The following is a 25745-nucleotide window of genomic DNA, read 5'->3' on the forward strand; positions in this document are numbered from 1 at the left end:
AAAATGAGGAGAAATCGTCCAAAAAAATCCTAAAAGTGTCTAAAGTGATTACATATATATCAGTAAAACTTCTAATATTTTCTTTAAGAACATTCACATAAAAATCAATCAAAATCCAGCGAAATTTGGATTTTGTTGATTTTTATGTGAATATTCTTAAGAAACATTTTTAACATTTCTTTTTTTCCACCAAAAATGTTCCAAGATTTCCCAAAAATACTAAAAATGTGGACATCAGAAGTTTCACTGTGAAAATATATATATATTTTCCACATTTTCAAACTTTGAAACGGGTCAATTTGACCTGCAGGACGACACCAGGGTTAAGTGTTCATCGAGACACTTCGCTCCATTTTGTAATCTATCTGTATTTTCTGACATAAAAAGAGCTAGTTTGGTAATTTACATACCAATAAAACAGAAAGAAAACTTCCAGAGTAAATGAGAATCGCAGTTTATAGCTTTCAGAGGTGATTTGATGGCCAGATGTTTCAGTAACATGAGCCTTCAGTTTGACCTTTTGTTCTCTTTACTTGCCAAAATGTTCACTCTTATCCAGCTAGATGCATGCACCTACTTCTACAAGCGGTTCCACATCATGTCGCTGCAACATCTGCCGTTTGTCCGTGAATCTTAAAACATTTTAACAGACGAACAATTTAACAGTTTATTTATTATTAAGACTGAGAAAGTTCAACAAATACCCTTAAATAAGTCACCGATATGTACCAGATGACTCAACACACATTCAGATCATGACAGGGAAACTTCACCGTGATACAACTTCTTCTAAAAATCAGACTAACAATCAACAGCCCTTTGCTTAAATCCCCTGGTAGGGTACATCTGTTTAAAGGCACCGAGGTTAACCCTAAATGAAGCGATTCAGACAGCGTTTATATGCACACACACACGGAAAGACATGAAAATACCAAACAAGTAGTTAGAAAATACAAGCTATGTGTCAGAAACATGTGACTTTAGCCTGCAGTGTATTTACTATCGGTACAAAGGTAAAAGAATAAATAACTGACAGACAAATATTGTGTTCTTTCTGCTCATTAATGCACTTTTTTAGAAAAAGTAAATCCATCTAAACTTATGTCAGTAACGTTACATGAATAAACCTGCACCCCGTCTTTCATTTTAACCACAGCCAGGCTTAGACAGAAAACATAAACGTAACACCCGGTTTAAAACTCAGCTTCATTCACCTCACTTCATCAAAAATCTGATTAAAACAGTACAAAGAAAAAAAAACTTCATCCCGTCAACTTCAATAATCATCTGGAAATCATCAGATTCAGAGAGTTCAGTAGTGGAACAGGATCATCATCCAGTGTGTCTCAGAGGAAAGGAAGCAGAAAATGTAAAGTGTTCTATAGATATTATTAAAATATGAGGGTCAGAATTAAGGCTCTACATGCTGCTGCTGTGATTAAATAAGTCTACACACATTACGTGGATCCATCATTCACTGATGGTAAAACATTCTCATGTCAAATATGCTTCTAATATAATCCAAAGAGTGTTTACTTTTTAAGGCCCAGAGAGTTATTTCTACATAAACCAGAGATTATTAAATTCTCTTTGCCAGCATCATTAAGAATGACAGGAATTAAATGCACTTTTCCCCTGCACATAATCTCACGTTGACCTCTATGTCGTCGTGTTAAATGCATTTCAGGAGTTAGTTCTGATAATTTTTCCATTTACACCCACTCTGCCTCCTGTTTAACTTCACTTGGTTTCAGTTTCCTACAGTACATTTCCTATAGCAGACTTCAAACGCATTGTTTACTGATGAGGGACTTCATTAATAACCAGGACATGCACCAGGCATTACATCTAGAAGATCATGGAAGTAAATAAAGTTTCATAGCAGGAGTGGTGGATAGCGACACCTCACTAGGCTGATCTCATCATAAGTTCATCCTTGTTTTTTTTTGCCCTTTTTCTTTAAATAACCAAGCCCTCCTAAAGCCCGTGAATAATGCTGGAGGTTCCCGAGGCTCTGAGGCTGTGGGAAACTGTCTAATTCCCCTGACCTCTGCTGAACGCTCCCTGGGCAGCGGAGGCGGCGGCGCTGGATGCAGCGCTCTGGAAGGACCGGTTGGTCAGGACTCCCTGGGAGAACTCCTGCTGGGCCTTGGAGAAGCTGGCGCCGGTCCTCCTGTACTTAGAATGGACCTGGGACAGCGGGGACACGGAGACAGTTAGGGGTGGATGGTTCATCTGATCACACGATGAATCAGGCCCGACTTTAGCCACATCTGGGTCAATACATAACTACAGGACTTTTTGTATCATAGATGACATTTTAGTGATATCCAGTCATTTTTATTAATAAGTGATGGTTTCCATAATAAATAATGATGGAATTTGTAAAGACATGATCATAATGAACATAAAATCATTAGTTTTTAAACTTTTAATTAAAAAAAAGTATGCAGATATATGCCATGGACTTCAGAAGTCCCTCAGTTATAGATTGACCCAGACAATTTTTGAGTCATTGTAGACAATTTTCTTGTCAATTTTAACAAGTTTTATATCAGCTTGGATCGTTTCTTGTCATTCTGGATCATTTTTGTATCTTTGGGATAATTTTTGAGTCATTTTGGAACAAATTTCATGTCATTCTGGACAAATTTTCTGGAATTATAGATCATTTTCAAGTAATTCTGAACAATTTTCGAGTCATTTTGGACAAGTTTTGAGTCATTTTCAACAAGTTTTATGTCAGCTTGGATCGTTTCTTGTCATTTTGGATCATTTTTGTGTCTTTGGGATAATTTTGGAGTCACAGTTATGGTGAAATAAACCATCTTTTCAATATTTTAAGCAGAAAAATTTACTTTGAAGATAACAGGCACACTATTGGACATTTAATATTATGAGGATGTTTTTTTGTTCTCCACATAAAGATGCTGCTGGGATTTAATGAGCCATGAATCTCACTTATGGTTTTAATTTAACGGAAGAATTAATTGATTATTTTTCTGTTATAGAAGAGATTAACTTGCTATATAGAGTTATTCTATTTATTAGACAGGCTTTCAGTTGGTGTAGGTTTAACTTAGTATTTGTTGGAAGACAGTAAGTAATTGGGATCTAAATAAAAATAAATGTTCAGCGTACGATTTTCAGTAGGATGACAGCCAGGATGGCGTTTACGGTGAAAAATCCGGCCACTACCATCATCACCACGGCCACAGCCAGGTTAGTGCCGATCATGCTGATGGATGCGATCCATCCGCTGTTGAAACCAGAGGCACAAAAACACAACAACCACAGGTCATCTGACGATTCTTTACAGTGAGTGTGTTTTCTGGCATGAAACAACATCTATTAATTTACTGGATCAAAGACATTTGAATCCTAGCCCGCCCCAGTGATCAATGGAAAAGCAGGAGAAAATGAAAGATGGAAGAAAATCAAGTATTATATGATATAGAAAAGAAGCCCAAAGAGAAAAGATCCACACACTTACAAAGCAGCAACCCAGACAGGTTAGGTCAGCAGGAATCTGTCAAAGAAATGCAAGAGAGAAGACACAGGGGAATAGTCCAGGAAGGAACATGCCAACCCGTGCAGACCCACGCTGGGTTTCAGGTAACTATCGAGTTAAAACTGACCTGTTTCCCCATCTGGGAATCCCCACCGTTTGGATAATGTACACGGCCACTTGGAAGAAAAAGACAAAAAAGAAGAAAAAGAAGCTGAAGGAGCTGTCGGACCTAAGAAGGAAAAAAAGACAAAACAAAGGACGCGTTTTTAATATCATTCTGTATTTAGGAGGTGAGTTTTACCAAAATATTAGGCAACAGATTTAAGTAGTACAACTGACATTTAAGCATAAATGAGTCAGGAAAAGATCGAAAATTAAAAGCTTAAGATGAGATAATGTGAGATAAAGCTTCATGTATCATGAAGCAAATTATTTAACCAGTTATTGCTTAGAAAACAAAACAATATAACACACAAATAAGAGTGCCTTGTAGAAAGCAATAAGATATAAGAAACATTACAGAAAAATAAAATAAGCTATAATAAGGCTATAGAATAGAAAGTAAGAAGTAACTGAGGTAATAAAATAATATCACACACATGATATGAAATAGTAAAAACTGTACAAGAAAATGTAAATATTTTTACACATATTACATACATGAGTGAAAAAACCCACTGGAAGTCTGTGGGTGTAAAAACCAAACAACAGTCTCTAGAAAAGAGTCTCTAGATATTTTTGCAAACGTGTTTTTGGAGTCCAGTGAGGATTTAACCCTCGTGTCGTCCCGTGGGTCAAAATTGATCTGTTTCAAAGTCTGAAGACGTGAAAAAAATATATTTTCACTGTGAAACTTCTGATGTCCACATTCACATAAAAATCTACCAAAATCCAGCGAATTTCACTGGATTTTGGTTGATTTTTATGTGAATGTTCTTCAAGAAAATATCAGAAGTTTTACTGATACATATGGAATCACTTTAGATATTTTTAGGATTTTTTTGGAAGATTTTTGCCCACTTTTCAAGGAATTTTTTTGAATTTTTCTACTTCAGGTTTTGCAAATTTAAAGTTTGAAAATGTGGAAAAAAATATATTTTCAAATCTTTGTCCACATTCTGATGTCCACATTTTCAACATTTTGTCACATTTTGGTCGAAAAAAGAAATACATGAAAAAAAATGTTTATTTAAGAATAGTCACAATCACATTTTATGTGAATGTTCTTAAAGAAAATATTAGAAGTTTTACTGATATATATGGAATCACTTCAGATATTTTTAGATATTTTTGGGAAGATTTTTACTCATTTGTTGAAAATATTTACAAGCATTTTCTTGCCAAGTTTGGGGGATTTTTTTAAAATAAAACTTGTAAAGGAAACTTTTAAGGAATTATTGGAATTTTCTTCCCGATGGTTTTGCAAATTTTCAGAAATGTGGGGAATTTTTTGCTGAATTTTTGGATTTTTTTCAGACAAGGAAACAATATTTTTTGGTGCCTGTAAATGAAGAAAACAGGAGGGTTAAACGCTGTTTCAGGCATTGCTTAAGTCTCAGAGAGAACATTTGTTGCAGAAAAAACTACTAAAACACTGAATTGTAAGCAAGAGGAAGAACACTACATTGAGTGTAAAGTTGCTTTTTATTTAACCTATTTAGTGAACTGGAAGATAAGAGTTCTGTTAAAGTACAGTGAAAACACGGTTTAATCTGCATCTGTACCCGTCTGTAGTGATTGTACAACAAAACATCCAGTCCTGTGTGCAAATCAAAATACGACTGTGTACCTGAAGGCTTTGTAGACGGGTCTGTACCAGCAGATGAAGGCCACGGGGGTGAAGAGGATGAACCAGAGGATGGACAGACCAAAGTCGACACCGGAAGCCGTGTCTGCGGTGAAGTAAGCCAGGCAGGCCAACACGTTGAGGAACAGAGTGGCACTGTGGACTGAGGAGACAAACAGGAAACCAATGAGCTGGACTGATGGTGATGAAAGGTCTCAATCTGCAGCACGAACATGTCAATACGTAGACAGGAGCTCCAGATAATGAGTTCTACAGAACGCTGGGAATATCGATCCTTTAGTTCAGCTGCACCCTCTCCTTCTAAGCATGTAGGAGAACCTATAGTGGTTGGCAAAAATATAGATAAAAATGCAGAAGACCGTCTCAAGAACCAGTGTTGATGTATCTGGAAGAAGACATGCTCCTTCTGTAGATGTAGAGGCTCATTCTAAGCTAACAAAACAATAGCACTCAGCAGTAGAGAGAGCTGGGAACGGCGGCTAATTCTGGAGCTAAGTTCTGGGGTTTTTCTAGTTATTCTGGCGTTGACTACGGTCCACAGTAACCTGTGTGAAGGTTCAATAAACCAGCAGAGAACCAGATAAAGTCTCACTCATTCATCACAGAGGGTTGCTACAATATGTTGACCTGTTTTTACAACTGGACCCATGTTGGTCGGTGTTTCTTCCTGTTCCCAGCGTTTTATTCTATCTAATTTCACTTCCATGGAGATGCTTTTCTTTTCTTCCAAGCATCAGAAGAGTCTGACTTACACTGGGAACCATAATGAAGGACAAAAAGTTAGTGAATGCAGCACAATCCAAGGTGGATGTAAACAAAGCTGTCTGATAGCGCCGTGTGACGACGTATTCATCCGCTGCACTCATTACTAGTTCCACGTAACCAGTTCTGATGTAACAATGAAACGCCGTACGTTTAACCGAGGAACTCCTGTAATCCTCTGAACCTCAAAACCCACCAGCATGCGTGTAAAACTGTTTTTTTAAACAAACAAAAAATAGCTAAAATTACACCATTTATCAGACAGATTAGTCACATTTTCAGCTTTCTTTGAACTTCCCATCTGACTTGTCTTTCAGTCAAATAATTTAACCAAACTGAAGCTTAAAATCGGCACATTTCATCAAAATCACTTCATTCTACTTTTAAAAATCCCATTTAAAAATGTGTCAGAAAAAGTAATTTGTTCTAACCAAATTCTGTAAGAAGAAACTGAACATTTTGTGCATCTTGGTGCAATCATGAAACCATTAGAGTCTCAGTTATGACTGAGAATCATGTGAAAACTATTCTGTGACTTTTTGGATGAACTGCAGGCTGTGTTCAAACAGAAATATAACTGGAGATCTAAAATCTTTTTTCCAGTATTGGTTGCATCTATGGGCACTCTTCATTTTCTTCACATGAATGATCAAATAAATTAAATTTTCATTTTTCTTATTATATGTTTACTGCACAAAAGATAAATTTGGAGTTATTTCTACTTGGAGCTGTAGCTGTGCTGTAACTTTATATTACAGTAAAAAAGAAGTCCAGAGTTAGTGAAAATGTGACAGGAGCAAATAAAGGGCCCAGAAATTAGTTGGAGTTAAGAGGGTTAATAAATAAATGCATACATATTTCTTTTGACCAACAGGTCTTGGTGCGAGGAAGGGTTACGTACACATCCACAGGTAGTACATCCTCTTGCAGATTCTGCGGTAGTCCTCGGGAATTTCCTCCTCAAAGTCCTGATAGAAGCAGGGCTTCACTGGGGAGAACTTTGGAAGAGGCGGCCAGTTGTTCTCTTTAGCTGGAAGACAGAGATTTCACAACCGGACCATCATTTTGACTTTTGTTTTAATCCTCATTGTCCATATGTTTACACAACATTCCTCACATGCAGCTACTTCAGACTAGAGGTTGACCAATTATTAGTCTTAAAAAAGTATGATAACCAATATTTGTAGGCAATTTTTACTGTAAAATCTGCATTAAAACTAAAAATTTTAATGACAAAATTTAATGACACGAATCTACACTAACATTCAAAATTTTTAAAAGAAAAGCAGTTTTTTTCAATGAAGATACCATTAAATGAATGATAAATCCAATATATTTTACCATATTTTCACAATATTTTTAATATATTTTTACAGTATTTTTACTAGATTTTTACAGTATTTTGTCTATATTTTTACTGTATTTTTCTGTTTTTACAGTATTTTTGCTACATTTTTTCAATATTTTTTCTATATTATTACTGTATTTTTTTCTATATTTTTACTGTATTTTTGCTATGTTTTTTTTTTTTTTTTTTTTTAAATATTTTTACATCTTTTATATCTGGAACTAATCACCACAGTGCTACTCGAGGGACATTGCTCAAGATTAGTCAACATATCAAAGTAAATTTTTTTGTGAATTGTATATATAAGTAAAAGAAACAGCAGCTGAATATCAGATCTGATAATCAGCCGACCCCTACTGAACATGACTCACTCCCAGAGTTGGTTGCTCCACTCGTGCTCCTGTTCTGCAGCTCCTGCTCCTTCCTCTCCAGCTCGGCTGCTTTCCTCTCCAGCTGCTCCTGCTGTTTGATCAGGTTGGCCTGGCCGGCGGCTGCAGTCGCCTGGAGGGTGAAGAAACAAACGTACTCTCAACACCGTCGCTTTTTATTTCATACGTCCTCAATTCTCTCATCTCAGTCCTTCTCACCAGAGAGGCAGGTGGAGGAGTCGAGGAAATAGGGGTTTAATAAAGTCAAAGATCTCCAGTGGGTTCAATCCCTAAAACCCCTTGCTGCATTTTTCCTCCCTGTGATGGGAAATCTACAAACCAGACTACAAGCAGGAGTACTTCCACCCCACACCACATTCAGCTGTTTAAGGACTCAGACCTCACCTATAAAACCACATTAAGACCTTTACAAAGTCAGCTTACTGTCACCTGAAGAATACTTCCAGGATTAGAGAACTTATGTCTCAGCAGCACCTTGAAAAACTGCACCATGCATTTATCTTCAGTAGATTAGATTACTCTAACAGTGCCTTTAACAAGTCCATAAAACATCTGCAGCTGATCCAGAACGAAAAAAGAAAAAGTCCATCACATCCTCCAGGTTTGAGGTCTTTGCACCGGCTTCCTGTCTCTCAGAGGACAGACTTTAGAATCCTTTTGTTGTCCTCATTTACAGTCACCAAAAAATATTCTTTCCTTGTCTGAAAAAAGTCCAAAAACTCAGCAAAAAAAAAAATCCCTCAAATTTATGAAAATTTGCAAAACCTTCAGGAAGAAAATTCCAATAATTCCTTCAAAGTTTCTCTTAAAAGTTTCATTTTTTAAAAAAAATCCTCTAATTTGGCAAGAAAATTCTTGGAAATATTTTCAAAAAATGAGTAAAACTCTTCCAAAAAAAATCCTAAAAATATCTAAAGTGATTCCATATATATAGTAAAACTTCTAACATTTTCTTTAAGAACATTCAACCATTGGTTGATTTTTTTGTGAACGTTCTTAAGAAACATTTTTAACATTTCTTTTTTTCCACCAAAAATGTTCAAAGATTTCCTAAAAATGTTGAAAATGTGGACATCAGAAGTTTCACTGTGAAAATATATTTTTTTCCCACATTTTCAAATTTTAAAACGGGTCAATTTTGACCCGCAGGACGACACCAGGGTTAAAGGATCTGACACTAAATGTTGCTTCTATGTAAGAAAACTACTTGAACAAATATGTTGCTGGAAGAGTTAAAGAAAAAAAACATCAATATTTGCTTCAAAAATAAACTATTAGTTATCCTCTACTTCGTACATCTGCAGATCTCGTAAGTCTGATGCGCTTCGGTTGATTAAAGTCAGCTGATGTTCTGTAGAAAACGGTGGAATGCGATTCCATAACAGTTTATTAGAGTTCCTTTTTCTGACTCACTTGAGCGCTCTGCTCCACAGACGTCTGCAGCACGGCGGGTTGAGACGAGGCAGCGGAGACGGGGATGGTGGTGGCCGAGTGATTCACCTGAGAGACAATCGAAGTGTTAAATCTTTATAAATGCACGACCAGTCCAACAAAAAAGACAAACACCAGCAAACTGTAACGTAATCCAGCGTAAAGACCACTTTGTTCACCTGGTGGACTCATTTTATACATAAATTAGCAGATTATTTTAATTATTTCACCATTTCCCTGCACAGAGGTCGTTTTTGAGAGGGTTTATCCAGTTCCAAATGAGCCACAATGATGACAGCATTCACTTTGTATGTGTTTAATAGCAAATTCCTGCACATTTTTCTCTTAATAACGCTGTTATTTCAGCTTATCTTACAGTGTAAACTCATGTAATAACTTGCAGAAAAGTCGTAAAAACACAAATAAACTGGAATATAATCCAGTGTAAAGACCATTTTATACATAAATTACCAGATTATTTTACCATTTTGGTGCCTAACAAAGAGGGTTTATCCAGCTGCAAATGAAAATCCCCAGCCAAACTTTCTCACTCATTTGAAAGAGAAAGTTTGTGTTCAGACTTTAGACTGATAGTGGAACTAAAAGACCTCTCCGTGGTGGAACACCTTCACATCACATCAGGAGTCAGATTAAAAACAGAACCAAGAGCTGACCGTGTCAGGAGCAGAGAACGGGTTGAACTCCCCGAGGTTTTCAGAGGCTCTGCCGGTGGCTTGTTTGACCGACGCATCCTGAAAAGAGATCAAACATGTTGGAACTTTCAGAGCAGATTTATGATGTGAAAAGGACTGAATCTAAATCAAACAGAATATACAGATGCATTCACACATAACGTCCTCACACACAACTGTAACTCTGCACTTTACTGCCACAGTCTCTTTACTCCTCATAATGTAGGACATTTTTTCTTTTAGACAGAATGTTTTCTAGCGTGTCTTGTGTTTGCACGTCCTCGTCTCTTTGTATTTTACCACCATTGTGTACGAGCATGAGACAAATCAATACTCAAGATGCAGCACCTGATTGTTTTCAATTACTGATTAATCAAACAGTTGATTTGTTGTTAGGTTGACAAAATGTCAGAAAAAAGTTTAAAATCAGTCAGTCAGCTTTTCACAATGCCAAAGATGACATCTTCACATGTGTGAACCTAAAGATTTTCAGTGTAGAGTCCAAAACAAACAAACAAAACCAGAAAATGTTCAAACTTAAGCGGCCGGATTGAGATTTTTGTTATGTATAGGTACAGTTGATTATTTTAACCCTCGTGTCGTCCTGTGGGTCAAATTGACCCGTTTTAAAGTTTAAAAATGTGGAGAAAAAATTATATTTTCACAGTGAAACTTCTGATGTCCACATTTTCAACATTTCTGGGAAATCTTTGAACATTTTTTGGCTGGAATAAAAGAAATGTTAAAAATGCTTAAGAACATTCACATAAAAATCAACAAAAATCCAGCAAATTTCACTGGATTTTGGTTTATTTTTATGTGAATGTTCTTAAGAAAATATTAGAAGTTTTACTGATATATATGGAATCACTGTAGATGTTTTTAGGATTTTTTTGTAAGATTTTTACTCATTTTTTGAAAATATTTACAAGAATTTTCTTGCCAAATTTGGGGGATTTTTTTTCTAAATAAAACTTTTAAGGGAAACTTTTAAGGAATTATCGGAATTTTCTTCCTGAAGGTTTTGCAAATTTTCAGAAATTTGGGGAATTTTTTGCTAAATTTTAAATTTTTTTTCAGACAAGGAAACTATATTTTTTGGTGCCTGTAAATGAAGACAACAGCCCTCCTGTTGTCTTCACACACTATTCATACACCTCTGGCCCTGAAACACTTTTTCTTCAGTTACAACACAACTTCTTATGTGTGAACAACCAAATTTATCTGTAAGTAAACACACCACACAGACATATGTTCATCTATATCAGGGGTGTCCAACATGCGGCCCGTGGGCCAAAAGCAGCCCTCCAGAGGGTCCAATCCGTCCCTCAAAGTGGAAAAATTCCAGAGAAGACATTAACTGCTCAAACTTATTGTTCTTTTGTTCTTTTGTGTTTTATTTGTTTTATTTTGCTTTGCTTTTCTTGTCTTTTGTCTGACTTTTGATGTTTGTCTCAAGTTTTTGTCATTTTGTTTCCTTTTTGTCTCGCTTGTGTTTTTTGTCTTATTTTTGACATTTTGTGTTTCACTTTGTGTTGTTTTGTTTATGGTTTTGTGTTTTTTTGTCTGACTTGTGTTGTTTGTCTATTTTTTGGTCATTTTGATTCTTGCTTTTGTCATTTTTTTGTCTTGTTTGTGTCATTTGTGTAATTTTACGTCGTTTATCCGGTTTTTTTGTCGCTTTGTAACTTTTTTGTCAATTTTTTTTGTTTTGTGTTGTGCTTTTTGTCATTTTGTGGCTCATTTTTGTAATATTTAGTTGTGTTTTTGCTGTTGTTTTGTCTTTTGTTGTCTGACTTGTTTGTCTCGTGTTTTTGTTGTTTTGTTTCTCATTTTTGTCTCGTTTGTTTTGTATTGTGCCTTTTTCCTCATGTTGTTTTTGTTATCTTTTTGTCTGATAGAAACAACAAAACGCTGGAAACCCCTACTTGAAGATCTGTGTTTCTGTTTGTATCAGTGCTGGGTTAGAGAGGAGGTAGCCCCAGGTGCCAGCTAAATATGCACTCACCTGTTGCTGGCTCTGCTCACCTGCGCAGGTGAGTTCACAGCCCACCTACAACCTAAACACACCGCTGTACCAATTACAAAATATACAAAGAGACTATCTTCAGCATGAAACGCGTCCTACTTCATATCAGTGACGGTTCTTAGCCAGGAAACGTCGAGGCCAAACCCAGCAACCGACCGAACAGGTTTTAGTTGCAGCATATCGCTTTCACCTTACACCAAACCGGCCTCCACAACTCCTCTAACGGACACAAAACCGAGCAGCTCGCTCACCTGGAAGGGGTTCACGTCCACCGGGTCGGCGAAGGGGTTGGTGTCAAATCCCGACATGGTGTAGAGAAGCTTATCTTGGTGAAACAAACACACCGAACACTCCTGAGTCTCCCGGCGGCTGCTGCTGCTGCTGATGATGGTGCTGCGCCCTCCCGGGCCTCTGCGCATGCGTGGCTCGCCTGGTGGGCCGCGTCATGTTTCGGGAAGCCGCCTGTCCCGGGTCATTTCTAATCAATTAGCCGGCCTGTATTTTTAGAAATAATGCGGACTGGTGCCAAACATGCGGTTCTCGTGACAGTCTGCTCGGCCCACATGTCTGCTGGAATGAGCTGCAGTCTGCAGCAGTAAACGCACAAAGTGGAGCTCGTTTTAGAGCATTTATTCTGGTTTTAAGGTGCCTTCAGGTGCTGTCGAAATAATTAAAAACATCTGAGTTAGGCAAGAAAACAGGGGAAAAACCGGGGGAAAAACGCCCCCCCTCAAGAGAAATGCCTTTTATTCTGTTCAGATATATATATATTTGACTGTCAGTAAAATATGTGCACAAGAAGTATGCACAGTCAACAAATCTGGTAGGTAAATAATTATAAATCTAAAAGTGAAATCTTGAGGCACAAACTTGTTGCTTAAAATTAAATTTAAATTAATCACATTAACTGATTACTTTAACATGACTGTTAGATAAAAAGAAATAGAAATTAGAATTTCTATTTTCAAAAGTTTGATTGTTGCCAGTTTTTTGACAATTGTGGGACCTACAGAAAAAATAGTTTTAACCTTATCAGCGGTATTAAAATCTGTGGCATAAAAATTACCTTCTAATACATTTAGTAATCATGACAAAGACATGGTGCAGAAGACTAATGGTGAAAAGAAAATTAAAAAGGCATTACATTTGGGGATAAGAAATCACTCAGAATATCTTTTGACTCAAGCTCATCTTTCATCTGCACCATGAAAACTACATGTAACTTAAAGTCAGTTTTGTTTTAACTTTTCTAAATGTAATCTTTTTTTGTCGTGTTATGAGCAACAATATAAATGCAGCATGCAAACTGTCTTCTTTTTGGACTGAGAAAAAGGTCAAAATCTCTTATCTTTTATTTGAAGACTAAATTTAGCAAATTCTTGACAGTTCAGTTAATCCACAGGCTTGTCAGGTGTGGCCTTGACGCACAATAATCAGATAGTGACCAGAAAGTGTACATTCCTTTGACCATTGTCTATAAAAGGCCATCTGAAAAGGTAGCTGTATTCAAATTTAAATTAAAAATATTTCATAAAATGGCACATGATGTGTTTATTTTTGTTCAGTGTATGGCCTGCTCTCTCTCATCTTCAATTCAATTCAATTCAATTTTATTTAAATAGCGCCAATTACAGTCAAATTGTCTCGAGACGCTTTACAGAACCCATATGCCTGACCCCCAGAGCAAGCCAAAAGGCGACAGTGGCAAGGAAAACACCCTTTTAACAGGGAAAAAAAACCTCGAGCAGAACCCGGCTCTAATGTGGGGGGACCCATCTGCCTGCTGGCCCGGGCGGGTTGAGAGGGACAGAAGAGGTAGAGAGGTAGAGATAGAGGGGTAGAGGTAGAGATAGAGGGATACAGATAGAGGGGTAGAGATAGAGAGGTGGGGGGGTGGGACACAAGGACCATAAAACACAGCCACGCATCTGAAGCATCCAGCATCCAGCTCTGGGACCAGGGACACTCGGAGAAAGGACACAGAAAGAAACAGAGTGAATGTAATGCAATAATGGTATATGTAGTAAATACATAGGTAGTTAGAGAAGGGCTCAGTGCATCAAGAGAGGTTCCCCAGCAGCCTAGGCCTATAGCAGCATAACTAGGGGCAAACTAAAGGGACGTCAGGAGGGGAAATCAGTTTTGCAAATGAAAACACCAGCTCACCCCGTCAGGGTCACCCAGTCAGCCCTAACTATAAGCTTTGTCGAAAAGGAAGGTTTTAAGCCTGGTCTTAAAAATAGAGAGGGTGTCCGCCTCCCGAACCCAAACTGGGAGCTGGTTCCACAGGAGAGGTGCCTGATAACTGAAGGCTCTGCCTCCCATTCTACTTTTAGAGATTCTAGGAACAACAAGTAAGCCTGCAGTCTGAGAGCGAAGAGTTCTGCTAGGATAATATGGTACTATCAGGTCTTTAAGATATGATGGAGATTGGTTGTTAAGAGCTTTATATGTCAGAAGAAGGATTTTGAATTCTATTCTAGATTTAACAGGGAGCCAATGAAGAGAAACCAATATAGGAGAAATATGATCTCTCTTGCTAACTCCCGTCAGTACTCTGGCTGCAGCGTTTTGGATCAGCTGTAGATATTTCAGAGAGCTATTGGGACAACCTGATAATAAGGAATTACAGTAGTCAAGCCTAGAAGTAACAAATGCATGGACTAGTTTTTCTGCATCACTCTGAGACAGGATGTTCCTGATTTTCACAATATTTCTCAGGTGGAAAAAGGAAGTCCTACAGATTTGTTTTATGTGCGAGTTAAAGGACATGTCCTGGTCAAAGATAACACCGAGGTTCCTCTCAGGGTTGAACTGCAAAGCCATTTCAATTTTTGATCAGAAATTAAATTTTCTCGAATAGCAAAAATGCAGAAATAAACCCTGGGTAACTCCTACCCGTCTAGGTCCAACAGTCACATTAGTTTTCAGGTTAGAAGCAGCACTGAACACTGCATGAAAGTAGGGATTTTTGTCTGTAAACAGCACTGAACATTTCCGTGGAATTTCAAGTTAATGGCAGTGAACTGCAATTTGCAGGCAGCACAAAAAACTACCGAGAAATGCCAGGAATTAACGTGGACGGCTGATGTCCCAGGGGGGGAGCTTTCCAGTGTCAGTGAAAATGCTGTGAGCTATACAAATGCAAATCAGAGTGGTGGGTGTGGAGGGTGTAAGGTAGGGGGGTTGGTGGGTGTGGAGGTGTAAGGTAGGGGGGTTGGTGGGTGTGGAGGTGTAAGGTAGGGGGGTTAGGGGTGGGGGTTGACTTTTCACACTTGCATTAGTTTTTTTAAGAGAAAAAGGACACACAAACAAAACTATAGAGTTTATACTTTATTTGAATCAGGGTTCATACAGCTTTTATAAAAGTAAATAAAAGCACATCACAGGCACTTTTCAACACTGTCAAAATCCTAAATCTCAAACACCATGCAGAGCAGCATGACTACAGTCACATTTTCTCTTATGTTGCTTTCCTGTACAGTGGATGTGTTTACCACACATCTTCCAGCAATGCCCTCAACAGGTAGAAATGATGATGGACATGAGGTGTCTGTTCCCCTCAAGTTCCAAACTTCTACCGACTTTCCATAAAAATGTCTGTTGGGATGGTGATGAAGCCTGGAAACTCCTGCAATTACGCGTCTATATATAGTACTCTCTGACCTGACATTAATAGCTATGAACTGCTTCATAATGGCTGGTCTTGTTTCTGTCAGAGGTTCAAGGATGGATTCCTTAAAAAACACCATCTAGCAAATACAGACCTGATCAAAATCTTAAGACCAGTTGAAAAATAGCTAGAATTTACCTTTTGCACATTTGGATCTTAATGAGGTTTTAAGTAGAGCTACAATATGCAAAAGCAAGAAGGGGGAGTGAGACAAAAAGCACTTTGAAAAAGTAATTTATTGAAGACAACAAGTAAACTGAAATAGGCTGTTTATCAGCTGATCAAAAGTTTAAGACCATCGCTCAAAAAATTACAAAAAACTCTCCAAACCAGAACAAAAAATGTTCTCAGTAGGACTCAGTAATGAGTAGCTCCACCGTTCTTGTTAATCACTTCAAAAATTCGTTTGGGCATGCTTGATGCTGACCTTTCTGCTCTAAATCTGTCATTCAAATATGTTACAAGTTTGCATGAAATGGCAAAATGATCAACTGTAGTTACAGTGTTCAGGGTTCATCTGATGATACATTATCAACACTGCATGCACACTACCAGACAAAAGTTTGGACACACCTCATTCAATGGTTTTTAGTTATTTGTATTATTTATACATTGAGATTAATACTGAATATTAACTCTTTTTGTTTACAACATAATTCCATATGTATGTATGTACTGAATGAGAAGGTGTGTCCAAACTTTTGACTGGTAGTGTAGATCAAGCTCATCTAGGATGATATGACAGAGGCATCACTGTAAGGGGCAAAGCCTTTTCTTCTTTTGATCAAAGAAGTTTATCTTGCAGGCATAGAGAAAATCTGTTGACCTGGAGAAGTCGGCATGTTACTTTAAGGAATGCTGCGTCACTGACGTCATCACGTTAGAGTTGCTCGTCCAATCACACGCGTCGTCTCGCAAGAACCGCGCGATACACGAACAGACAAAGAAGTCGTCTTTGTGAGTTTCTACAATGGCGGCCCGGTATCGCCATTCCGACTCACCACAAACTCCTCGCATAGAACAGCCTGGACATGACCGACTGGTTCCAGTCAGACCCGCGACAGACTCTGAGAAGAAACTATTGAGCGTTATCAGCCGGCTGTCTGGTCAGAGAGGACCGCTGAAGGAGAAGCTGGAGGAGAGGATAGCCGCCATGGAAGCCAAATTAAACACTTTCTCCAGCGGCGAGGAAATTCAGTGGAAAAGAGGAGAGCACAGTCCTAAAATTGCGGTAAGAATATATTCCATTTGTAGGATATTTTTAGTGAGTTTTAGCACAATGCTCTGAATTGGTAACGTTAAGCAGTGATAGCATGTTGTCCTCCATCTTTGTTAACAAACGTGACTTTATTTTTGCCTTTTTGTACTTTTAGGAACAAGGGTGACTGTTTATTAGTGATGGTGAAATCGAAGCTTCATGAAGCAATGAACCACTTTGACACAATTGCATCAAGAATGACACACTGCTTCGAAGCATTTGACACAGCCAGAAGAGTGACATCTGCTGGCTCTGTGTAAGAACTGCATCTAAGTGGAGAAAACTGAAAAAGCCTCAGGACTGCCTGTCTGACACTGCTTTGTACTTGCAATAAATATTTTAAAACGGTATATATGTATGTTTGTGTGTATGTATATACACACAAACTATCTATATATATCTATATCTACATATCTCTCTCTCTATATATATATCTATCTATCTAAATAATGTGATATGTGTGTGTGTGTGTGAGAATCTCTGTGTATGTATCTATTTTCAATTCAATTCAATTCAATTTTATTTATATAGCGCCAATTACAGTCAAATTGTCTCGAGACGCTTTACAGAACCCATATGCCTGACCCCCAGAGCAAGCCAAAAGGCGACAGTGGCAAGGAAAACACCCTTTTAACAGGGAAAAAAACCTCGAGCAGAACCCGGCTCTAATGTGGGGGAACCATCTGCCTGCTGGCCCGGCGGGTTGAGAGGGACAGAAGAGGTAGAGAGGTAGAGATAGAGGGGTAGAGATAGAGATAGAGGGATACAGATAGAGGGGTAGAGATAGAGAGGTGGGGGGGTGGGACACAAGGACCATAAAACACAGCCACACATCTGAAGCATCCAGCATCCAGCTCTGGGACCAGGGACACTCGGAGAAAGGACACAGAAAGAAACAGAGTGAATGTAATGCAATAATGGTATATATAGTAAATACATAGGTAGTTAGAGAAGGGCTCAGTGCATCCAGAGAGGTTCCCCAGCAGCCTAGGCCTATAGCAGCATAACTAGGGGCAAACTAAAGGGACGTCAAGAGGGGAAGTCAGTTGTGCAAATGAAAACACCAGCTCACCCCGTCAGGGTCACCCAGTCAGCCCTAACTATAAGCTTTGTCGAAAAGGAAGGTTTTAAGCCTGGTCTTAAAAATAGAGAGGGTGTCCGCCTCCCGAACCCAAACTGGGAGCTGGTTCCACAGGAGAGGTGCCTGATAACTGAAGGCTCTGCCTCCCATTCTACTTTTAGAGATTCTAGGAACAACAAGTAAGCCTGCAGTCTGAGAGCGAAGAGTTCTGCTAGGGTAATATGGTACTATCAGGTCTTTAAGATATGATGGAGATTGGTTGTTAAGAGCTTTATATGTCAGAAGAAGGATTTTGAATTCTATTCTAGATTTAACAGGGAGCCAATGAAGAGAAACCAATATAGGAGAAATATGATCTCTCTTGCTAACTCCCGTCAGTACTCTGGCTGCAGCGTTTTGGATCAGCTGTAGATGTTTCAGAGAGCTATTGGGACAACCTGATAATAAGGAATTACAGTAGTCAAGCCTAGAAGTAACAAATGCATGGACTAGTTTTTCTGCATCACTCTGAGACAGGATGTTCCTGATTTTCACAATATTTCTCAGGTGGAAAAAGGAAGTCCTACAGATTTGTTTTATGTGCGAGTTAAAGGACATGTCCTGGTCAAAGATAACACCGAGGTTCCTCACAGTAGTACTGGAGGCCAATGTAATGCCATCCAGAGTAACTATATGCTTTGAAAGCAATTCTCTAAGATGTTTGGGGCCAAATACAATGACTTCAGTCTTGTCTGAATTTAGTAGTAAGAAATTATAGGTCATCCAGGTCTTTATGTCCTTAAGACAATCTTGCAGTCTAGCTAGCTGATTAGTTTCATTTGGCTTCATAGATAAATACAATTGAGTGTCGTCAGCATAACAATGGAAATTAATACAGTGCTTCCTAATAATGTTGCCTAAGGGAAGCATGTATAATGTGAACAGTATTGGTCCTAAGACAGAACCCTGAGGAACTCCATGATTAACCCTAGTATGCTCAGAAGAGTCATTGTTGACATGCACAAACTGGAACCTGTCTGATAAGTAGGATTTAAACCAGTCCAGTGCTGTCCCTTTAATGCCAATAGAATGTTCTAGTCGCTGTAATAAAAGTTTGTGGTCGATTGTATCGAATGCTGCACTAAGGTCCAACAGAATAAGTATAGAGACCAGTCCATTATCTGACGCTATGAGAAGGTCATTAGTAACTTTCACCAGAGCTGTTTCTGTGCTATGATGCACTCTGAAGCCTGACTGAAACTCTTCAAACAGGCTATTCCTTTGTAAATGTTCATATAATTGATTTGCAACTGTTCTTTCCAGAATTTTAGAGAGAAATGGGAGGTTGGAAATTGGTCTATAGTTGGCTAAAACATCTGGATCTAGAGTGGGCTTTTTAAGTAAAGGTTTGATTACAGCAACCTTAAAAGCCTGTGGTACATAACCTGTTACTAGAGAGAGATTAATCAGATCTAACATTGAGGAATTAATTAAAGGTAAAGCCTCCTTGAACAGTCTAGTTGGGATAGGATCTAAAAGACATGTTGATGGTTTGGATGTAGAAACTATTGAAATGAGTTCAGAGAGATGTATGGGGGTGAAAAATTCTAAATATCCATCTGGTCTTACAGCCAATTCTAAAGTATCTGTAATCGATGATACATCTGTGACATTTGCAGGAAGGGCCAGATTAATTTTTTCTCTAATCGTAATAATTTTATTTGTAAAGAAGCTCATGAAGTTGTTACTGCTCAAAGCTAAAGGAATACAAGTTTCAACAGAGCTCTGACTCTTTGTCAGCCTGGCTACAGTGCTGAAGAGAAACCTGGGGTTGTTCTTGTTTTCCTCTATTAAAGATGAATAATATGTTGTCCTGGCATTACGAAGAGCTTTTTTATAAATTACTAGACTTTTTTTCCAAGCTACATAAACTTCCTCTAAATTAGTGGAGTACCACTTCCTTTCCAGCTTTCGGGACGCCTGCTTTAAAGTCCGCAGCTGGGAATTATACCAAGGAGCAGGTCCTCTCTGAGATAGAACTTTCTTTTTTACAGGTGCAACACTATCAAGTGTTGTACGCAGTGAGGCTGCAGCATTATTAACAATATAATCCACTTCTGTGGGGGTAAAATTATAATATTTCCCTTCCATTATATCAGTAAGTGGTGCTGGACTAAATAGAGAGGGTATTATTTCCTTAAATTTAGTCACCGAATTGTGAGACAGACATCTACTGTAATGATATTTATTCTTAACTCCTATACAATCTGTTGTTGTAAATTGAAATGTTATCATAAAATGGTCAGAAAGAAGAGGGTTCCGGGGAAATACTGTTAACTGTTTGATTTCTATGCCATAAGTCAGAACGAGGTCAAGGGTATGATTAAAACTATGAGTTGGTTTATTTACATGTTGAGAAAACCCAATTGAGTCTAATATTGAATTAAAAGCAGTCGTAAGGCTGTCACTGTCCACGTCAACATGAATGTTGAAGTCACCCACAATAATGATTTTATCTGAGCTGAGCACTAAATCAGATAAAAAGTCTGAGAATTGAGATAAAAACTCAGAGTAAGGAGCAGGAGGACGATATACAACAACAAATAAAACTGGTTTCTGAGCTTTTAAATCTGGATGAGAGAGACTGAGAGTAAGATTTTCAAATGAACTGTAACTAGGTTTAGGTCTCTGGTTCATTTTTAAGCTAGAGAGGTAAATTGCTGCCACTCCTCCTCCTCGGCCCGTGATTCGAGGAACATGACAGTTAGTATGACTAGTAGGAGTTGATTCATTTAGACTAACATATTCTTCCTGCTGCAACCAGTTGAAATAGTGGTATTAATTTTAATTAGATTTTTATGGTTACTATGTCTTTTGTTTAGTTTTGATTTGCTTAATTTATTGAATTTTGGTGGTCGGGGGACAGACACAGTCTCAATAAAGCTAAGTGATTTACTGGAGGGTGACAGCTGAGAGGAAACTGCAGAGAGGTGTGGAAGACTACAACTCTGCATCCTGGTCTGAACTCTGGGTTGTCATGCTTTAGGAGTTCTAATAAAATCAGCCATATTTCTAGAAATGAGAGCTGCACCAGCCAAAGTGGGATGGATGCCGTCTCTCCTAATCAGACCAGGTTTTCCCCAGAAAGAGCTCCAATTGTCTATAAAGCCAACGTCGTTTGCAGTACACCACGTAGACGACCAACGGCGAAACGATGCCATACGGCTAAACATATCATCGCTTGTCAGATCAGGCAGGGGTCCAGAGAAAACTACGGAGTCCGACATGGTTTTGGCAAAGTTACACACCGATGCCACACTAACTTTGGTGACCTCCGATTGGCGTAACCGAGTGTCATTACCGCCGACATGAATAACAATCTTACTGTATTTACGATTATCTTTAGCCAGCAGTTTCAAATTTGCTTCTATGTCGCCCGCTCTGGCTCCTGGGAGGCATTTTACTATGGTCGCTGGTGTCGCTAGCTTCACGTTTCTGACTACGGAGCTGCCAATGATCAGAGTTGGTTTCTCAGCGGGTGTGTCATTGAGTGGGGAAAAACGATTAGAAACGTGAAGCGGTTTGTGGTGTGCCGGGACAGCGGGCTTGAGTTTAGGACTACGTTTCCTACGAACTGTCACCCAGCTACCCTGACTTCCCGGCTGCTCGGGAGCTGCTAGGGTACGGCTAGCAGAAGCTACACTAGCAGCTATATTATTGCGGTCCGCACCGGCTAAGGGAGCCTGGCTAACAGCTAGCGGGGTGTTTTCCATGGTGCGGAGCCGCGCTTCCAATTCAGAGAGCCTCGCCTCCAAAGCTACAAACAGACTGCATTTATTACAGGTATCATTATCACTGAAGGAGGCAGAGGAGTAACTAAACATGTGACACACTGAGCAGGAAAGAGAAGGAGAGGAAGAGGGAGAAGCCATGCTAACTGCTAAGTGCTAGGCTAGCGGACAGAGATAACAGATTAACTTAGAATTAAGTACTGAGAGGGTGCGTGAAGAAAACGAGTGTATGTTACGATTCAAATATTACCGCTACACACAGATTTAATGAATATCAAATTAGATGGAGTGGATAAGCTACAACAGTCACAGAACACAACACAGCGCTACAACAGGAAGTGACGCAATACGCAATACGCTCACCGTAACGTCAGACGTCAGCAGGGAGAACCATCCCATATCCGTGTTATTTAATGTATGAAATGCAACTAAATATATCTAAACTAAATTCTACCTAAATGTATGCTCTCCTTAACCTCTTTCAAAATGACAAATGCGCTAGCGTAATCTCTTCTTAAAAACCGTTGAGGAGTGAATCAGACCCCTTTTAAGACCTGGACAGACTGAAATGTCCAACCCCTTCAAAGTTCCCGCGAAGCACCGCGACACACGCTGGGACGTAACGAGGCCTCACTCTCGGTAGTCACGTGATTGTGGGCGTGCTGAAACAGGGATCGAAACACTGTCTCGGGACACTTTTGCTTCAAAAGTTCGGCACTGTGTCAAGCAAACTGGCTCGAGCGTAACATCACTACTGTTTATTCTTTTTCGTTTCTTTTTTGTGAGAAAAAATGTTTACTGTAAGCATGTATAATAATTCTTTGTCAGCTGAATGCACACAATTAAATTGTTGTACTGTAGATTGTAAACAATTCATGCATCCATTCAAATTGTCTGCTAATTTAAAACTGTTTTAAATGACTTTACAGTTGACTCTGCAGTTATTCTGCTGTGAGTAGTAAATGAATGTTCTGATTTATTTTCACAGACTGGGCTCACCTCACAATGAGACAGTCAGGACATATTTAGTTAAAACTTTGGCTGAAGTCCAGATGTGGAGGATGTGGAGACAGCCGTCCTTCTATGTAAGTATCCTGTTTAAAATTGTTCTAAATTTTTCGATTTCATCAACGGCAACAAAAGCTAACAATAGCTGAAAATAGCAGGAAATAATAATAAAGCTAATAACGGCTTCATTTAACTGTTTTCCAGCTGATTGTAAAAAGCATTTTGAAACTCTATGGAGGAACTACCGCTACAGTCAACTCAACATGGCGGATCAGGCGGAGGCCATGAAGTCTTCTGCCCGGAGTCACCACAGAAGAAAGATGGTAAGAGATATTAGTTTGATTCATTACATTGTGTGTTTTATACAAAATGTGGTTAGAATAGTATTGCTGGTCACTATGACATTATTTTTCTGTTAAATTATGAAATGTATTGATTTCCTGTACTGATTGTGTTCACAGCTGCTGGATGCCAGGAAGACAGTCCTTGCTCCAGATGAAGAGGACTTCTGGAAGGCATCACAACTGACATGATGTCAGATGAAGAGGACTTCTGGAAGGCATCACAACTGACATGATGTCAGATGAAGAGGACTTCTGGAAGGGCATCACAACTGACATGATGTCAGATGAAGAGGACGGCAGCGTTGACGGGGTGCGTGGATGGATAGTACGGCCTCCGCCATATGGATTTTACCAGTAGCAACAGATCTTTCAACCAATCATGACAGTTTTTTTCTGTTGTCATGTCTTGTTTCATCCAATCGGTGTCCTGAGTCATGCTAGACAGGCAGGCTAGATGCTAATTAGTTTTCACACCTCTGCCATGCCCCAGGTGTGAAGTCTCACTCCCCCCTTGCCCCACACACCCACCCCCCAACTCCACAAACATGATTTATTCAAGGTATTTCTCCTCACCCACCAACTAGGAGTTCATAGCCTGAGAACAACCAATAACTGTGGGGAACGTAGTAGGTTTTCAGTGATTCACAGGGTCGATAATCTGGCTTTTCATGCATGAATGAACATGGAGCCGACCAGCAACAGAAAGGAGAAAAAGCACACAGTGCATTACCTGTCTGTACAAGAGGAAGAAGCCCAAACTGAGCTCTTATTTCAGTTGCCAGAGTGAAACAACAGATCTCTACGGCTAAAAACTGACGAGAACTGCAGGCACTAAAGCTGTAACATGAAACTGACAGTTATCAAAGTCTGAAATGCATAAAGACGTTGATGTGTGAATACTTGGTACAGCAAACAAAGATTGATAAAAAGAGCTCCAGGAAATGTGTCCTAGGAGCTCCGCTGTATGCTGAAAATCCATCCTGAGTTAAATACAGTAGCTTATCTACAGTTAAGTCCATCTTGAAGGCCTTCTGACCAATGTTCCCTGTAATTTTTCCTGAGTCTGAGCAAACACACAAACTCCCTGAGCGTTCCTTGGACCACTGTGAGCAACATCAGACGTGTGCACTGTGGTCACACCAGCATCACATCCATTCAAGTTACATGGTTCATTAAAAGAATCAAATTACAGCATTTACATTTCTGTTAAAACACTTTGTCAACAGGAGCCAGTTGAAGGCTGCAGTGATTTTAGTGACACTACAATGTATAAGAGTGAAGTTATTGAATATTTGTCTCTCTTTACTGTTGCAGCGGTTTTGCAAATTGCAGACGGACCCTGTTCACTCCATAGACACCAATGTTATTCCTGTAGCTTGAAAGACAGCTACTTGTAGCAAGGGTTTGCCTTATTACAATGTAATTATGTAATTACTTACAACCAGGAGTGTGTAGCGTTAAATAATGATAATACTAAAAGTGGTTGAATTAGGTGAAAATATATACTGGGCTATTGTCAGAAGGTTAGATTCGGCTACTGGAGGGCAGTGCAGTAAATGAGACCAGGAGATAGTAATTTGATTTTAAATGTGGAAATATATTGTAAGAATGTGAACAAAATAAAGCAAAACGTATTTACAAACTGCAGTAATTTCTGTGCACAGATTAATCAATCAATCAAAAGAACAACAACCAGTCAACAATACAATTGCTTCTGTTTCTCATGAAGTTCAATAAATCAAACTAGAAAAAGAAAACAAAATGGATCCCAAGGTCCGACCAAGCATTTGGGTGGCTCCAAACGCATACTGAGCGCAATTGTTCATTTAGGGCTTTTATTGTTTGAGGGGGGTAGTTTCCAACGCGCAAATTGTCCAGAGGGGGAGTAGGTGGATGTGAAAGGGCTCAGTAGTGAGAAGGTGGGAGAATGAGCAGGCTGCTAAGCCTCCTACCAGACCATGGGATGTTGACAAAGGGTTGGGATTTCTTCAGGCTCCTGGCTTGGGATCGAAGCTCGCCATCGAATAGATACAGGAAATCCGTAGTGGATCAGGGGCACCTGGCCTAGATTAATCAAAATACCAATCTTTAGGCCTTTGTTAGCTGTTGACTAATTGCTAAGCTAGCATTAGCATTAGTCACACATAGCCAAAATCGCTGCCAGACATGATACATTTCCTTATAAGATCATTTCGGGTCAAGTTAGCATGCTAGCGTTAGCATGCTAATAGTTAGCATGCTAACATTAAATTTACATCAATAAAACAAAACAATATACATCAAAGTAACACTGGAGCCTCATGTTAGCATTAGCAGTTAGCATTAGCAGTTAGCATTAGCATGCTAATGCTAACAAGCAAAAATTGTTAAGATTCAAACTCACCAGTTCCTTATGATCACAAAGCACAAAACAAGGCAGAGTCCCAACACAAAAGTACAGGTCTGGATTCTACAAAAAGTTACAAAACAGTAGTTTTAGAACTGTGCAAATGGATAAGCTTGAAAATTCAATATGTTAGAACTTACCTGAGCAGCTGCTGTCTCTGGCTCCTCTCCCACACAACTGAGGAGAGTGGAGTCAGAGCAGCTTATATAGGGCTAGAGAAGTCACCGATTGGATGATTGCTGTCATGTGACCTGGT

General features: G+C 39.0%; 1 protein-coding gene across 1 annotated transcript; it reads right to left on the reverse strand.

The window, feature by feature from the left end:
• Positions 1 to 653: 653 nt before the first annotated feature.
• Positions 654 to 12391, reverse strand: scamp2l (secretory carrier membrane protein 2, like). Its single transcript, XM_023269380.3, has 9 exons — positions 12221 to 12391; positions 9923 to 10000; positions 9231 to 9317; positions 7800 to 7929; positions 6982 to 7110; positions 5301 to 5460; positions 3639 to 3740; positions 3142 to 3259; positions 654 to 2190 (listed from the first exon to the last, which is right to left on the reverse strand). Exons 1-9 carry the CDS (start codon positions 12386 to 12388, stop codon positions 2035 to 2037), a joined length of 1128 nt encoding a protein of 375 aa, XP_023125148.1. The 5' UTR covers positions 12389 to 12391; the 3' UTR covers positions 654 to 2034.
• Positions 12392 to 25745: the final 13354 nt, after the last annotated feature.

This window comes from Amphiprion ocellaris, chromosome 1, assembly GCF_022539595.1.
Source record: "Amphiprion ocellaris isolate individual 3 ecotype Okinawa chromosome 1, ASM2253959v1, whole genome shotgun sequence".
NCBI classification, from domain to species: Eukaryota; Metazoa; Chordata; class Actinopteri; family Pomacentridae; genus Amphiprion; species Amphiprion ocellaris.

Bases quoted from the DNA above. Each gene is read 5' to 3' on its own strand.
- scamp2l (XM_023269380.3), bottom strand. From the start codon at position 12,388: ATGCGCAGAGGCCCGGGAGGGCGCAGCACCATCATCAGCAGCAGCAGC. The intron at 7,930-9,230 runs GTGAGTCAGAAA...TTCACCCTCCAG, and splicing joins CTGTGGAGCAGAGCGCTCAA to GCGACTGCAGCCGCCGGCCA. The intron at 7,111-7,799 runs GTGAGTCATGTT...TCTGTCTTCCAG, and splicing joins TGGAGCAACCAACTCTGGGA to CTAAAGAGAACAACTGGCCG.